At 39.6% G+C, this 15594-nt stretch overlaps 1 protein-coding gene and 1 non-coding gene across 15 annotated transcripts in view; one reads left to right on the top strand and one right to left on the bottom strand.

The window, feature by feature from the left end:
- Positions 1–15594, top strand: part of Bbs9 (Bardet-Biedl syndrome 9) — a 481139-nt gene that overhangs the window by 6380 nt on the left and 459165 nt on the right. For 11 of the 14 annotated variants that reach the window (XM_074065314.1, XM_074065312.1, XM_074065310.1 and 8 more), the window contains exon 2: positions 13509–13631. The exons of 1 other annotated variant lie outside the window; for it this stretch is intronic. In XM_074065314.1, coding sequence (XP_073921415.1) covers positions 13520–13631 — 112 coding nt within the window. In that variant the 5' untranslated portion in view covers positions 13509–13519. The remainder of the gene's footprint in view (positions 1–13508; positions 13632–15594) is intronic. 2 more of the 14 variants (XM_074065326.1, XM_074065317.1) reach the window with 1 other exon arrangement.
- On the bottom strand, positions 3981–4087 carry LOC141420972 (U6 spliceosomal RNA). Its single transcript, XR_012445681.1, has one exon. It is a non-coding gene; the product is annotated as a U6 spliceosomal RNA (small nuclear RNA).

Here is a 15594-nt window from a genome sequence, read left to right as displayed (position 1 = left end):
GTCTTTTATTATGCACCTACTTCACTTCTTGTATTGTCTTCATTTATTGCTTTATTTTTTTGTGTGTCTTCCTTGATTTCATTCACATGTTTGTATTCTTTTTGAGTTTATTAAGTTGTTTCTGTGCCTTCTCAAGCTTTTTATCTCTAGGGTTTACTCTGTGTTCACTGGGCACACTGGATGCTTCCCTCCAATTTCTGGTCCTCAGGTTTTAGTCTTTAGTTCCCATGTGTCTGCTCTAGATGCTGTCCCTCCTTAGCTGTGCAAGCCTGTGTCCCTTTAGACAGGGGCTTTCTCTGGGTCCCTGCCCCTTCTTAGGATAGATATGCTGGACTGAGTGTCAATTGGTAATGCCCTTCCCCAATTGGTTGGTTTGGGGGGCTCCTATTAGGCTGTTTAGCCACAGTCTTCTTTTAGTGGGGGCAGTCAGGTTCAGCTTGCTTGGTGAGGAGGGTTCTCTGAGGTAGTTACAGGGGGCTTGAGCGGAGAGCAAAAGGGGGCTAGCTTCTCCTGCTGGGCAAGTCTGGGAGCTATAGCTCAGGCTGTTTAGCCAAAAGCTCTTCTCTGGGAAGGAAGTCAGTTTCAACTCATTACTAGGCTGCTCAGAGGTGGTTGAATAAGTTATTATTTCCTATAGGCTATGCTTAGCCTTCTCTAGCCTGCACCATGCTCTCTTTCTTTGTATAGCTGGCTTTCTTTATAGAGAGAAGTACATGGGCTGAGCCTCAAGTCATGGTGCCCATTTTCTACCAGGGAGAGCTAGATATTTCACTCAGTTTATTAGGTCAGAAGCTGTCTCCTGGAGGGATGATCTCAGATGCCCACAAGGTGAGCTAGACTATGTGGTATCCCCCAGGACTGAAAGTGGCTAGCTCACCTGCATAGATTGTAGGCAACTTTCTCTGATGTTGGAAGGACTCAAGTCAGTGGGTGGTGGGTGATGATTGTTTCCTTTCTCCAAAGGGAAAGGGACAGTCCTTTTCTTGGACACCCCAGGCTCTTGCAGGCTTTGTAATTTGTCAGTTTTTAGCATTTCAGATGGCTTCTTGTGAACTGGAGGCTACTCTGGTCCAGATCAACAACAACAACAAAAAAACAAAAAAAAAAAAAGAAAGAAATACAGCACCCTGAGGTGCAGTGTGGCATGATATTGGTGGCACTCAGGTGCCTGGGGCAGGCTTGCACTTTAAAAGGCTTATTTAGAGATTCGTCATTGTAGATAGAGTCTGCTTATGTATTGACACCCTCTTTATATATTTTTATATTGGTGACTCTTATTTAGCAAACTAGCCAGACTTGCTGCCACCAACCTAAGGTTACTTTTCAGGCTTGTGGGAGCTTGGTGTTTTAGGGGTCTATCAGTAATCCACCATCTTGGAAAATAAAAACTTAGATATGTTTTTATTCAAGCTCTAGCTTGAATAAAATCAAAGATTTTGATGTTTTGCATAGGATTCAATGGAATTACAGAGAAAAACTCTTCCTTCTCTTCATGTTTAGTATGTATTCTAGGCAGGCCCCATCAAGTTTTCTCTTCTGCCTAAATGAGGTGAAAGTAAGATCCCTTTGGGTGTTACCGGGTAGCTCTTCTTTTCCTGTTTCCTCTTTTCAAATAGCTCATAGAGAACACAAGCAGAAGATCACATACTTTTTGGTTGGTTCCTATTAATTTCTATCCCAATGTAGTTTATGCCTCCAAATCTTCATCCTTTATAATATTTCAGCAGCATTTGATATAGTTGTTTTATTAGTCTGCTTTCTAACACTGTAATACTATACTTGAGATAATCAACTTATGAGAAGAGAAGATTTATTTTGGCTCACAGTTTTGGAGGTCCCAGTTCATGACCAGTTAACCCTGTTGCTTTGGGCTTTGGCGAGGCAGTACATCATGGTAGCAGTTCACGGTACTGCTCATAATACAGTTCTCGTGGACAGGAGGACAGGAAGCAAAAGAGAAAGAGGAGGGGCCAGTGACCCACAATTACCTTTGGGGGCATGTTCTTGGTGACCTAAAGACCTCAGACTAGGTTCCACTTCTTCAAGATTTTACCACCCCTCAAAGTACCATCTCAAGGACCAAGCCTTTAACATGTGAGCTTTTGGGAAACATTCAACATCCTGATTATAGCAATTGTTCACTCTCTCTTTTCTTTCTTTTTTTTTTTGGTGGTACTGGGGTTTGGACTCAGGGCCTCATGCTTGTTAGCCAGGTGGTCTATCACTGGAGCCACTCCACCAATCACTCTTCTTTTCAAATACATTACTCCTGGCTTGCTTTCTCCTTTTTTTTTTTTATTTTTATTTTACTCATATGTGCATACAATGTTTGGGTCATTTCTCCCCCTTCTCCCGCCCCCTCCCTTCTCCCCCGCCCCAACCGCTTCCTCCCTTACCCCCTCTTACCCCTCTCTACCCGGCAGAAACTATTTTGCCCTTATATCTAATTTTGTTGAAGAGAGAGTATAAGCAATAATAGGAAGGACCAAGGGTTTTTGCTAGTTGAGATAAGGATAGCTATATAGGGAGTTGACTTGCATTGATTTCCTCTGCATGCGTGTTACCTTCTAAGTTAATTCTTCTTGAACTAACTTTTTCTCTAGTTCCTGGTCCCCTTCTCCTATTGGCCTCAGTTGCTTTAAAGTACCTGCTTTAGTTTCTCTGCGTTGAGGGCAACAAATGCTAGCTAATTTTTTAGGTGTCTTACCTATCCTCACCCCTCCCTTGTGTGCTCTCGCTTTATCATGTGATCAAAGTCCAATCCCCTTGTTGTGTTTGCCCTTGATCTAATGTCCGCATATGAGGGAGAACATACGATTTTTGGTCTTTTGGGCCAGGCTAACCTCACTCAGAATGATGTTCTCCAATTCCATCCATTTACCAGCAAATGATAACATTTCGTTTTCTTCATGGCTTCATAAAATTCCATTGTGTATAGATACCACATTTTCTTAATTCATTTGTCGGTGGTGGGGCATCTTGGCTGTTTCCATAACTTGGCTATTGTGAATAGTGCTGCAATAAACATGGGTGTGCAAGTGCCTCTGGAGTAACCTGTGTCACATTCTTTTGGGTATATCCCCAAGAGTGGTATTGCTGGATCATATGGTAGATCAATGTTTAGATTTTTAAAAACATTTTTATTGTTTTATTATTCATATGTGCATACAATGCTTGGATCATTTCTCCCCCCTGCCCTCACCCCCTCCCTTACCACCCACTCCACCCCCTCCCTCTCCCCACCTCCCCCTCGATACCCGGCAGAAACTATTTTGCCCTTATCTGTAATTTTGTTGAAGAGAGTATAAGCAATAATAGGAAGGAACAAGGGTTTTTGCTAGTTGAGATAAGGATAGCTATACAGGGAGTTGACTCACATTAATTTCTTGTGCAAGTGTGTTACCTTCTAGGTTAATTCTTTTTGATCTAACCTTTTCTCTAGTTCCTGGTCCCCTTCTCCTATTGGCTTCAGTTGCTTTTAACGTATCTGCTTTAGTTTCTCTGCATTGAGGGCAACAAATGCTAGCTAATTTTTTAGGTGTCTTACCTATCCTCACTCCTCCCTTGTGTGCTCTCGCTTTTATCATGAACTCAAAGTCCAGTCCCCTTGTTGTGTTTGCCCTTGATCTAATGTCCACATATGAGGGAGAACATACGATTTTTGGTCTTTTGGGCCAGGCTAACCTCATTCAGAATGATGTTCTCCAATTCCATCCATTTACCAGCGAATGATAACATTTCGTTCTTCTTCATGGCTGCATAAAATTCCATTGTACATAAATACCACATTTTCTTGATCCATTTGTCAATAGTGGGGCATCTTGGCTGTTTCCATAACTTGGCTATTGTGAATAGTGCTGCAATAAACATGGGTGTGCAAGTGCCTCTGGAGTAACCTGTGTCACATTCTTTTGGGTATATCCCCAAGAGTGGTATTGCTGGATCATATGGTAGATCAATGTTTAGATTTTTAAGTAGCAAAAAATATGGAATGCTTCACGAATTTGCCTGTCATCCTTGTGCAGGGCCATTGCTAATCTTCTCTGTATCGTTCCAATTTTAGTATATGTGCTGCTGAAGTGAGCACTCTCCTTTTTTTTAATATGGGACTGGGGTTTGAACTAGGGCTTTGTGCTTGCAAAGTAGGCACTCTATTGTTGGAGCCACACTTCTAGTCCATTTTTCTCTGCTTATTTTCGAGTTAGAGGCCTCATGAACTATTTGCCCGGGCTGGCCTTGAACCACAACTCTCCCTTTTTCAGCCTCCCAGTAGCTAGGATTACAGGCGTGAGCTACTGATGCCTGGCTGATGGTTTTACTTTAATCTCATTTTTTTGTTTTTTGATACTGGGGCTTGAACTCAGAGCTTCATGTTTGCTAGGCAGGTGCTCTACCACTTGAGCCACTCTGCCAGCCTCTCTTTTGATTTCATTGAATGCCCCTCAGTGTCTGGCAAATTCCTTCTTTTCTCCTGACCTCTGTAGTACACCCAGAGCCCAGTCCTACCTTGGAAGCCATGTTTGGTTTCTTCTAGACTTTTCCTGTCCTGATTAAGCTTTGTATCCTTTTGTTGTAATAAGCCAAAGCCATGAATATGACTGCATGGTGTGTCTTGTACGGCCTCCTAATTAATCAATTGTATTCAAGCAAGGATTTACCTATTACTTTGCTATGGGATATAAAATATGATCTGTCTTCATTCTGGTATCTAATACTATGGCATATTACAATTTTCCTACATCTGGAGTATGTAGTGAGGGAATATGGGGTTTATTAAATACTATTAATTCCTCATAAAAATCCAATAAAACTATACTAAAAGTGTTTGCTACATTTTTTTTCAGTACTTGCCACCAGAGTGGAAGTTTAGTCATTTGGCAGGCTTTTTCTTTTTTTCTTTTGTTTGTGGTACTGGAGTTTGAGTTCAGGTACTTTACTACTGAGCCATGCCTTCAGCATGGCAGTTTGTATGGTTATATAATGTTATTAATTGTGATGACTGTCATAAATATTTTTCAGAAACTCTCCCATATACATTGGAACTCATTATAAGTTTATTTACCTGCTATGTATTTTCCTTCACCTCTATTAACATTCTGTCTTTGATTAATTTCTTAGCATAAAGAGTAGACCTTGAATGGAAGTTTTTTTCCTTTTTTTCCATGATGCTTGTTTTTTTTTTTTTTTTTTTACTATTGCATGGGATTTATTTATTTATTTATTTTTTTTTCATTTTTCTTTTATTATTCATATGTGCATACAAGGCTTGGTTCATTTCTCCCCCCTGCCCCCACCCCCTCCCTTACCACCCACTCCGCCCCCTCCCGCTCCCCCCCTCAATACCCAGCAGAAACTATTTTGCCCTTATCTCTAATTTTGTTGTAGAGAGAGTATAAGCAATAATAGGAAGGAACAAGGGGTTTTGTTGGTTGAGATAAGGATAGCTATACAGGGCATTGACTCACATTGATTTCCTGTGTGTGGGTGTTACCTTCTAGGTTAATTCTTTTTGATCTAACCTTTTCTCTAGTTCCTGGTCCCCTTTTCCTATTGGCCTCATTTGCTTTAAGGTATCTGCTTTAGTTTCTCTGCGTTAAGGGCAACAAATGCTAGCTAGTTTTTTAGGTGTTTACCTATCCTCACCCCTCCCTTGTGTGCTCTCGCTTTTATCATGTGCTCATAGTCCAATCCCCTTGTTGTGTTTGCCCTTGATCTAATGTCCACATATGAGGGAGAACATACGATTTTTGGTCTTTTGAGCCAGGCTAACCTCACTCAGAATGATGTTCTCCAATTCCATCCATTTACCAGCGAATGATAACATTTCGTTCTTCTTCATGGCTGCATAAAATTCCATTGTGTATAGATACCACATTTTCTTAATCCATTCGTCAGTGCTGGGGCATCTTGGCTGTTTCCATAACTTGGCTATTGTGAATAGTGCCGCAATAAACATGGATGTGCAGGTGCCTCTGGAGTAACAGTCTTTTGGGTATATCCCCAAGAGTGGTATTGCTGGATCAAATGGTAGATCGATGTCCATCTTTTTAAGTAGCCTCCAAATTTTTTTCCAGAGTGGTTGTACTAGTCTACATTCCCACCAACAGTGTAAAAGGGTTCCTTTTTCCCCGCATCCTCGCCAACACCTGTTGGTGGTGGTGTTGCTGATGATGGCTATTCTAACAGGGGTGAGGTGGAATCTTAGTGTGGTTTTAATTTGCATTTCCTTTATTGCTAGAGATGGTGAGCATTTTTTCATGTGTTTTCTGGCCATTTGAATTTCTTCTTTTGAGAAAGTTCTGTTTAGTTCACATGCCCATTTCTTTATTGGTTCATTAGTTTTGGGAGAATTTAGTTTTTTAAGTTCCCTGTATATTCTGGTTATCAGTCCTTTGTCTGATGTATAATTGGCAAATATTTTCTCCCACTCTGTGGGTGTTCTCTTCAGTTTAGAGACCATTTCTTTTGATGAACAGAAGCTTTTTAGTTTTATGAGGTCCCATTTATCTATGCTATCTCTTAGTTGCTGTGCTGCTGGGGTTTCATTGAGAAAGTTTTTACCTATACCTACTAACTCCAGAGTATTTCCTACTCTTTCTTGTATCAACTTAAGAGTTTGGGGTCTGATATTAAGATCCTTGATCCATTTTGAGTTAAATTTGGTATAGGGTGATATACATGGATCTAGTTTCAGTTTTTTGCAGACTGCTAACCAGTTTTCCCAGCAGTTTTTGTTGAAGAGGCTGCTATTTCTCCATCGTATATTTTTAGCTCCTTTGTCAAAGATAAGTTGCTCATAGTTGTGTGGCTTCATATCTGGATCCTCTATTCTGTTCCACTGGTCTTCATGTCTGTTTTTGTGCCAGTACCATGCTGTTTTTATTGTTATTGCTTTGTAATATAGTTTGAAGTCAGGTATTGTGATACCTCCTGCATTGTTCTTTTGACTGAGTATTGCCTTGGCTATTCGTGGCCTCTTGTGTTTCCATATAAATTTCACAGTAGATTTTTCAATCTCATTAATGAATGTCATTGAAATTTTGATGGGAATTGCATTAAACATGTAGATTACTTTGGGGAGTATCGACATTTTTACTATGTTGATTCTACCAATCCATGAGCATGGGAGATCTCTCCACTTTCTATAGTCTTCCTCAATCTCTTTCTTCAGAAGTGTATAGTTTTCCTTGTAGAGGTCTTTCACATCTTTTGTTAGGTTTACACCTAGGTATTTGATTTTTTTGGAGGCTATTGTAAATGGAATTGTTTTCATACATTCTTTTTCAGTTTGCTCATTGTTAGTGTATAGAAATGCTAATGATTTTTCTATGTTGATTTTATATCCTGCTACTTTACTATAGCTATTGATGATGTCTAGAAGCTTCTGAGTAGAGTTTTTTGGGTCTTTAAGGTATAGGATCATGTCGTCTGCAAATAGGGATATTTTGACAGTTTCTTTACCTATTTGTATTCCTTTTATTCCTTCTTCTTGCCTAATTGCTCTGGCTAGGAATTCCAGTACTATGTTGAATAGGAGTGGAGATAGTGGGCATCCTTGTCTGGTTCCTGATTTTAGAGGGAACGGTTTTAATTTTTCTCTGTTAAGTATAATGCTGGCTGTAGGTTTGTCATATATAGCTTTTATAATGTTGAGGAACTTTCCTTCTATTCCTAGTTTTCTTAGAGCTTTTATCATGAAATGATGTTGGATCTTATCAAAGGCTTTTTCTGCGTCTATTGAGATGATCAAGTGGTTTTTGTCTTTGCTTCTGTTAATGTGGTTTATTACGTTTATTGATTTTCGTATGTTGAACCACCCCTGCATCCCTGGGATGAAGCCTACCTGGTCGTGGTGGATAATCTTTTTGATGTGTTGCTGAATTCGGTTTGCCATTATTTTGTTGAGGATTTTTGCATCAATGTTCATTAAGGAGATTGGCCTATAGTTCTCCTTTTTGGAGGTGTCTTTGCCTGGTTTTGGGATAAGTGTAATACTGGCTTCATAAAATGTGTTTGGCAGTTTTCCTTCCCTTTCTATTTCATGGAACAGTTTAAGGAGGGTTGGTATCAGTTCTTCTTTAAAGGTCTGATAGAATTCAGCAGAGAATCCATCAGGTCCTGGACTTTTCTTTTTGGGGAGACTCTTGATTGCTGCTTCAATTTCATTTTGTGTTATAGGTCTATTCAGGTGATTAATTTCCTCTTGGTTCAGTTTTGGATGATCATATGTATCTAGAAATCTGTCCATTTCTTTTAGATTTTCAAATTTATTTGAATATAGGTTCTCAAAGTAGTCTCTGATGATTTCCTGGATTTCCATGGTGTTTGTTGTTATCTCCCCTTTTGCATTCCTGATTCTACTAATTTGGGTTTTTTCTCTCCTCATTTTAGTCAGGTTTGCCAGGGGTCTATCGATCTTGTTTATTTTTTCAAAGAACCAACTTTTTGTTTCATTAATTCTTTGTATGGTTTTTTTGGTTTCTATTTCATTGATTTCAGCTCTTATTTTTATTATTTCTCTCCTTCTATTTGTTTTGGGATTTGCTTGTTCTTGTTTTTCTAGGAGTTTGAGATGTATCATTAGGTCATTGATTTGGGATCTTTCAATCTTTTTGATATATGCACTCATGGCTATAAACTTTCCTCTCAAGACTGCCTTAGCTGTGTCCCATAGGTTCCGGTAGGTTGTGTTTTCATTTTCATTGACTTCTAGGAACTTTTTAATTTCCTCTTTTATTGCATCGATGATCCATTCTTCATTAAGTAATGAGTTATTTAGTTTCCAGCTGTTTGCATGTTTTTTGTCTTTACTTTTGTTGTTGAGTTCTACTTTTACTGCATTGTGGTCAGATAGTATGCACGGTATTATTTCTATTTTCTTATATTTGCTGAGGCTTGCTTTGTGCCCTAGGATATGATCTATTTTGGAGAAGGTTCCATGGGCTGCTGAGAAGAATGTATATTGTGTAGAGGTTGGATGAAGTGTTCTATAGACATCTACTAGGTCCACTTGATCTATTGCATATTTTAGATCTTGGATTTCTTTATTGAGTTTTTGTTTGGATGACCTATCTATTGATGATAATGGAGTGTTAAAGTCTCCCACAACCACTGTGTTGGCGTTTATATATGCTTTTAGGTCTTTTAGGGTATGTTTGATGAAATTGGGTGCGTTGTCATTGGGTGCGTACAGATTGATGATTATTATTTCCTTTTGGTCTATTTCCCCTTTTATTAGTATGGAATGTCCTTCTTTGTCTCGTTTGATCAATGTAGGTTTGAAGTCTACTTTGTCAGAGATAAGTATTGCTACTCCTGCTTGTTTTCGGGGGCCATTGGCTTGGTAAATCTTCTTCCAGCCTTTCATCCTAAGCATATGCTTATTTCTGTCGGTGAGATGAGTCTCCTGTAAGCAACAAATTGTTGGATCTTCTTTTTTAATCCATTTTGTCAAACGGTGTCTTTTGATGGGTGAATTAAGTCCATTGACATTAAGTGTTAGTACTGATAGGTATGTGGTGATTCCTGCCATTTAGTTATCTTAGTTGTTTGAAGGTTTGATTGTGTGTACCTAACTTGATGTTACTCTCTACTGTCTTGCTTTTTCTTATCCTGTGGTTTGGTGCTGCCTGCCTTTTCATGGTTAAGTTGGGTGTCACTTTCTGTGTGCAGGATCCCTTGCAGAATCTTTTGTAATGGTGGCTTTGTGGTCACATATTGTTTTAGTTTCTGCTTATCATGGAAGACTTTTATTGCTCCATCTATTTTGAATGATAGCTTTGCTGGGTAGAGTATCCTGGGGTTGAAGTTATTTTCATTCAGTGCCCGGAAGATCTCACCCCACGCTCTTCTTGCTTTTAATGTTTCTGTTGAGAAGTCTGCTGTGATTTTGATGGGTTTACCTTTGTATGTTACTTGTTTTTTCTCTCTTGCAGCCTTCAATATTCTTTCCTTAGTTTCTGAACTTGTTGTTTTAATGATGATATGTCGTGGAGTAGTTCTATTTTGATCTGGTCTGTTTGGTGTCCTGGAGGCCTCTTGCATTTGTATGGGAATATCTTTCTCTAGATTTGGGAAATTTTCCATTATTATTTTGTTGAATATATTACGCATTCCCTTCGCTTGCACCTCTTCTCCTTCTTCGATGCCCATGATTCTCAAGTTTGGTCTTTTGATGGAGTCAGTGAGTTCTTGCATTTTCTTTTCACAGGTCTTGAGTTGTTTAATTAATAGTTCTTCGGTTTTTCCTTTAATTACCATTTCATCTTCAAGTTCTGAGATTCTGTCTTCTGTTTGTTCTATTCTGCTGGATTGGCTTTCCGTTTTGTTTTGCAGTTCTGTTTCGTTCTTTTTTCTGAGGTTTTCCATATCCTGGCTCTTTTCTTCTTTATTGTTGTCTATTTTTGTCCTGAGTTCATTTATCCATTTATTCATTGTGTTCTCTCTTTCACTTTGGTGTTTATACAGTGCTTCTATGGTTTCCTTTATTTCTTCTTTTGCTTTTTCAAATTCTCTATTTTTATTGTCTTGGAATTTCTTGAGTGTCTCCTGTACATTTTGGTTGACCCTATCCAGTATCATCTCTATAAAATTCTCATTGAGTACTTGTAGTATGTCTTCTTTTAAATTATTCTTGTAGGCTTCATTGGGTCCTTTGGCATAGTTTATCTTCATTTTGTTGGAGTCTGGATCTGAGTTTCTGTTCTCTTCATTCCCCTCTGGTTCCTGTACTAATTTTTTGCTGTGGGGAAACTGGTTTCCTTGTTTTTTCTGTCTTCCTGTCATTGTCCTTGGTGTTGTTACTGTCCCTGTACTGTGTGTAATTAAGTATTTTCTAGCTTGTAATAATAACAATGGTAATATTGAGAACGGAAGAGTGAGCTGAGATGGAAAGCAAGAAGTTAAAGAAAAGGGGAAAACAAATATACAGACAAGAGGGAGAAAGCAGAACAAGGTATCAGACAAGAGAGTTTCAAAGGTATAAACAGGGAGTGTTAGTGTACTAATCGACAGTAAGCTGAACAGACAATAGAGAGACAGAGAGAGGATTGAAAATCAAAGATAAAAAAAATAAAAAATAAGTATATGAAAATAATATCTATTTATAAAAATGAATTAAAATAAAATGGAAAATAGGAAATTAAAAAAAAAAAAAAACCAAAAAACTTCCAAGTTTATATGCAATGCAATTTCAGTCTTAATAATTTGGATGTCCGTCTTAATCTCCAGTCCTGGAGTTGGTGCCTCAGATGTTGTTCTGTAGTTGTCTCATCAAAGGGGATGCATAAAGTAGAACAAAACTACACTCACACACACACAGAAGAAAAAATAAAAAAAAAGCCCCACCAAGTGTCCCCAGTTCAAATGCAATAGTTTCAGTAAGTTTTTCGGCTTCCAGGTGTAATTCGGTTGTTCTCTCATCAAAGGTAGGGAGAAAAAGAAAAAAAAGCGTCTGGAGGCAGTTCTGAGAGTGGTATCTGCAACTGTGGCTTGCCTGCCTGCTGCTCTCAGCCTGTAGCTGGTGGCGTTATTTATGCAGATCTCTGGGGTGAGCTTAGCACTCACCTGGTCCCACAGGCTTTGTTTGCTCAGAGTTCTCCTGTGCGGGGGAGGGGGGCCTCTGCTACAGGCTTTTCCCTTTCCAAGCACTGGGAAAGGCGACACTGCCCCGCGTTGTCAGGCCTGCGTGTTTATTTACAGTTCACGTGGGAAGTGGGTCTTCCCTCCTCTCACAAGCGTCCCTGCTCCTGGTTGCTGGCGCGCCCCGCTCCCGCCAGAGCCTCTCCGGCCCGCCCGGCTCGTTTCTTTACAGTCCCGGGAAGGATTCCCTTCCCCCAATCTTCAGCGCTCAGGGCGCCCCACCCTCTTTCCAGCGTGTCTTAACTGTTCTTATTGCTTAGTACTCAGTTTCTCTTTTTTTCCCGGGTGGAGGTCAGTCTGTCCAGGGGGCTATGCTGCTCTGGCCCAGGCTTGTCTGTGGGGGAACCGCGGTACCGCGAAGCTCACCTGGTCTGCGTCTTCCCAAGCCGTACGGGCGCCGGCCACTGGCGGCCCCGGGGGGCCTCCTCGGTTCTCCGTTTAACGTGAAGTGGAGATTCTCTGCGCCGGCTGGAGATGTGGAGGAGTCAAAGTTATGCCTTTTCTCGGTGATTATGCCTGCAAAGTGTGTCTCCAGCGTCTCTCCAAGATTTCACTATAGGAGGCTCGCTTTCTGCTTCCTACCTCTAGCCGCCATCTTGGAATCCCCTCCCATGATGCTTGTTGTTTTAAATTTGTCATTTTGAAATAATTTTATTCAAATATAAAATTTCACATAAAAGATGCAGAAATAGTGGCTTCCCAAAGTTAGCAGTACAAATGATCAAAACCATTAAATTGACATTAGTCCAATACTAAAATTAAACTATAGATCTTATTTGGATGTCACTAGACTTTACATTAAATGCACTTTAATTTTGATATATAGATAGCCCTTAGTATCTTCAGGGGAAATGATCCCAGGATCCCTGTTGGATACCAAAATAGTGGGTTAAAAAATTAGAACTGGAGATAAGACTCAAGTGGTAGAGTGCTTGCTTTGCAAGTGCGAAGCCCTGAGTTCAAAGTTGACTCCCACCAAAAAAAAAATTGATAATAGTAAAGTATTTATCCAGAATAAGATAGGCAATCATGGCTACTTTAATATTTAGATTAAATATTTGATTTGCTGTATATCTCAAGTAGAACAACTTTTAGGAATAACTCCGTAGTATACCTCTAACTATAAAACACAAGTCATCTTCTCTCTCTCTCTTTTTTTCTAAGACAAGGTCTTGCTGTGTAGCCCTGGTTGACTTCAAACTTGGAATTCTCCTGCTTTTACTTAACAGCTGCTGGGATTATAGAAATGTACCACCACACCCAACTTTAAGTTTCTTATATAAAGGGGCATGGTATTTGCGTATCAACTGCTCACATGAATGTCATCCTGCACATGTATACCGTCCTGTATACTACAAATCATCTCTATGTTATAACGTGAATGCTAAATAAATTGTAAGATGCTTCATATATATAGTTCTTTCTTAAATGTCTCAGAAGATAGAGTTAAACCAACAAATTGATGTTTCTCACCATTTGGATTTGTGGTTTCATATATGTGTACAAAATACAAAAAGGTAGCTGGGCACTGGTGGCTCATGCCTGTAATCCTAGATACTTGGGAGGCTGAGATGGGGAGGATTGCGGTTCGAAGTCAGTCTAGGCAAATACTTCTTGAGATCCCCATTTCCAGAATAACCAGAGCAAAATGGACTGGAGGTGTGGCTCAAGTTGTCAAGTACTTGCATTGTAAGTTTGAAGCCCTGAGTTTAAACCCCACTTTCACTGAAAAAAAAAATATAAAAAGGTAAAATTAATACAGAATCATTATTCCCAAAGGAATCCAAGTTTAATTTGCTATGACTTAAGATATGATTAGTTCATCACATGAAGTAGATTTTTATTATAAACAAATGCTCTCTTTTTAGAGTGAAAGAAAATGTCTTTATTTAAAGCCCGTGATTGGTGGTCTACTGTTCTGGGAGAAAAAGAAGAATTTGATCAAGGCTGTTTGTGTTTGGCTGATGTTGACAACAGTGGAAATGGACAAGGTAAGCAACTTACAGCCATACATTTATTTAATTAATTTATTTTTACAGTGCTGGGTTTTAAACCCAGGGCTTCACACATGCTAGGTAATCTCTCTACCACTTGAGTCACACCCCCAGCCCTTTTTGCTTTAGTTCTTCTTCAGAAAGTGTCTTGCACTTTTTCCCCTGGGCCAGTTTTGAAACTCGATCTTCCTACCTATGCTATGGCTGGGATCACAGGTATGTGCCACCATACCTGGCCATTGTTGTGCTTTCTTAAATTGAATATTACTCAGGAAAAAAAAAAAAAAGAAAGAAAACAGAAGAAAGAAAAAGGCCTTAATGGCTTTTTATTTAGTGTCTTCCTATTCATTTAATTCCTAGGGGTATCCCATATTAATTAATTAATTAATTGATCATAGCTTAATCTGTGAGAGTGTTTACTTGAGATCTATTTACTGTAACAGTCCTGCAGATTGTTCAAAAATCATACATATAAGCTAGGTGTGCTGGTGCAGGCCTATAATCCCAGTTCTCAGGAGGTTGAGGCAGGAAGATCTCAAGTTTGAGGCCATCCTGGACTACATAATGAGACACTGTGTAAAAAAAAAAAAAAATTGAGCCAGGTGTGGTGGTGCACATCTGTAATTCCAGGTATATGAGAGGCATAGGTAGGAGGATTGTAGTCTGAGACCCTGGCAAAAAACTGGAGACTTCATCAAAAAAATAAATAAAGCAAATTTAAAAAATTGGGTGGGGTGGGGTGGAGTGGGGTGTGACTCAGTGGTAGCTCCTGCTTATCAAGCAGGACTTTCTGTGTTTAAACCACACTACAGTCCACCACACCTACCTTTTTATTGGTTGATATGGGGTCTCTTGAACTTTTGCTGAGGCTGGCCTAGAGCGTCTGTCCTTCAAATCTCATTCTCCCAAGTTTAGGGTTACATATTCAGCCTATTCTGACAGAAACCCTTAGTCTTATTCTTTATCCTAATATGAGAATTTTGAATCTATCATTCTCTTGTTTTAAATTATCTTGTGCCCTTACAAGAAGCCATCTTCTATATGATTGACACTCCTTCCTGTTCAGTTGGCCTGTGACAGCAGCTGTCCAGTCCACTAGAGTTTCACTGGCAAAGGGCACAAGGTCCCAGGTGACTAGAAGTGATAACGTGATTATCTGTTCTGCTATTGTGCATGATGTTATTTAACCCCATTTAGAATATGAATGGAAGTCTTACTGCTTTGTGCCCTGACTGAGCCCCAGAACGAATTCCAAATGTCCTAAAGGGGTTATTTGTGCCTACAGTTTATTCTCTGATGCTCATTTCTACAGCAATTAACTGTTTTTTTCTTGCCACAATTGATGGGAAACTATGGTAAATTTAAGGAGATTGAGTGAGTATCCCAAGTGCAGTCAGAGTTCATCTGGCCAAGCTTTGATAGGGATGGGAATGATGGAGGACTGCAATCAGATCATCTAGCACCAGATTCCTAATGACCTATGTGTCTTCTTTTAGGATTGAAGTTCCCACAAGAGTACTTTGCTTGTAGGATTATTATGAGTTTTTTTTTTTTTTTGGGGGGGGTGGTGGTACTGGGATTTGAGTTCATGGCTTGCTAGGCAGGTGCTCTACCACTTGAGCCATGCCCCCTGCCCTTTTTGGTTTATTTATTTTTCGATTAGGGCCTCACATTTTTGCCTCGGCCAGCCTGGACCCAGATCCTTCTATTTATGCTTCCTATGTAGTTGGGATGACAGATGTGCCACCATGCCCAGCTTTTTTATTGGTTGAAATGGGGTCTCTTAAAGTCTGGGGTGAACTTGAACTGTGTGATCCTTCTGATCTCTACCTCCTAAGTAGCTAGGATTATAGGTGTGAGCCACAGCACACTGCTTATTGTGAGGTTTTAATGAGGCAGTACACGTAAATTACTTAGACTATTACCTGGTACATAGTAAGCTATCAATAAATGAATATAT

The sequence above is a fragment of the Castor canadensis genome, chromosome 2 (genome assembly GCF_047511655.1).
Source record: "Castor canadensis chromosome 2, mCasCan1.hap1v2, whole genome shotgun sequence".
Lineage (NCBI taxonomy): Eukaryota > Metazoa > Chordata > Mammalia > Rodentia > Castoridae > Castor > Castor canadensis.
Note: the sequence above shows the minus strand (reverse complement) of the source record. Positions and strands in the feature narration are given on the sequence as shown.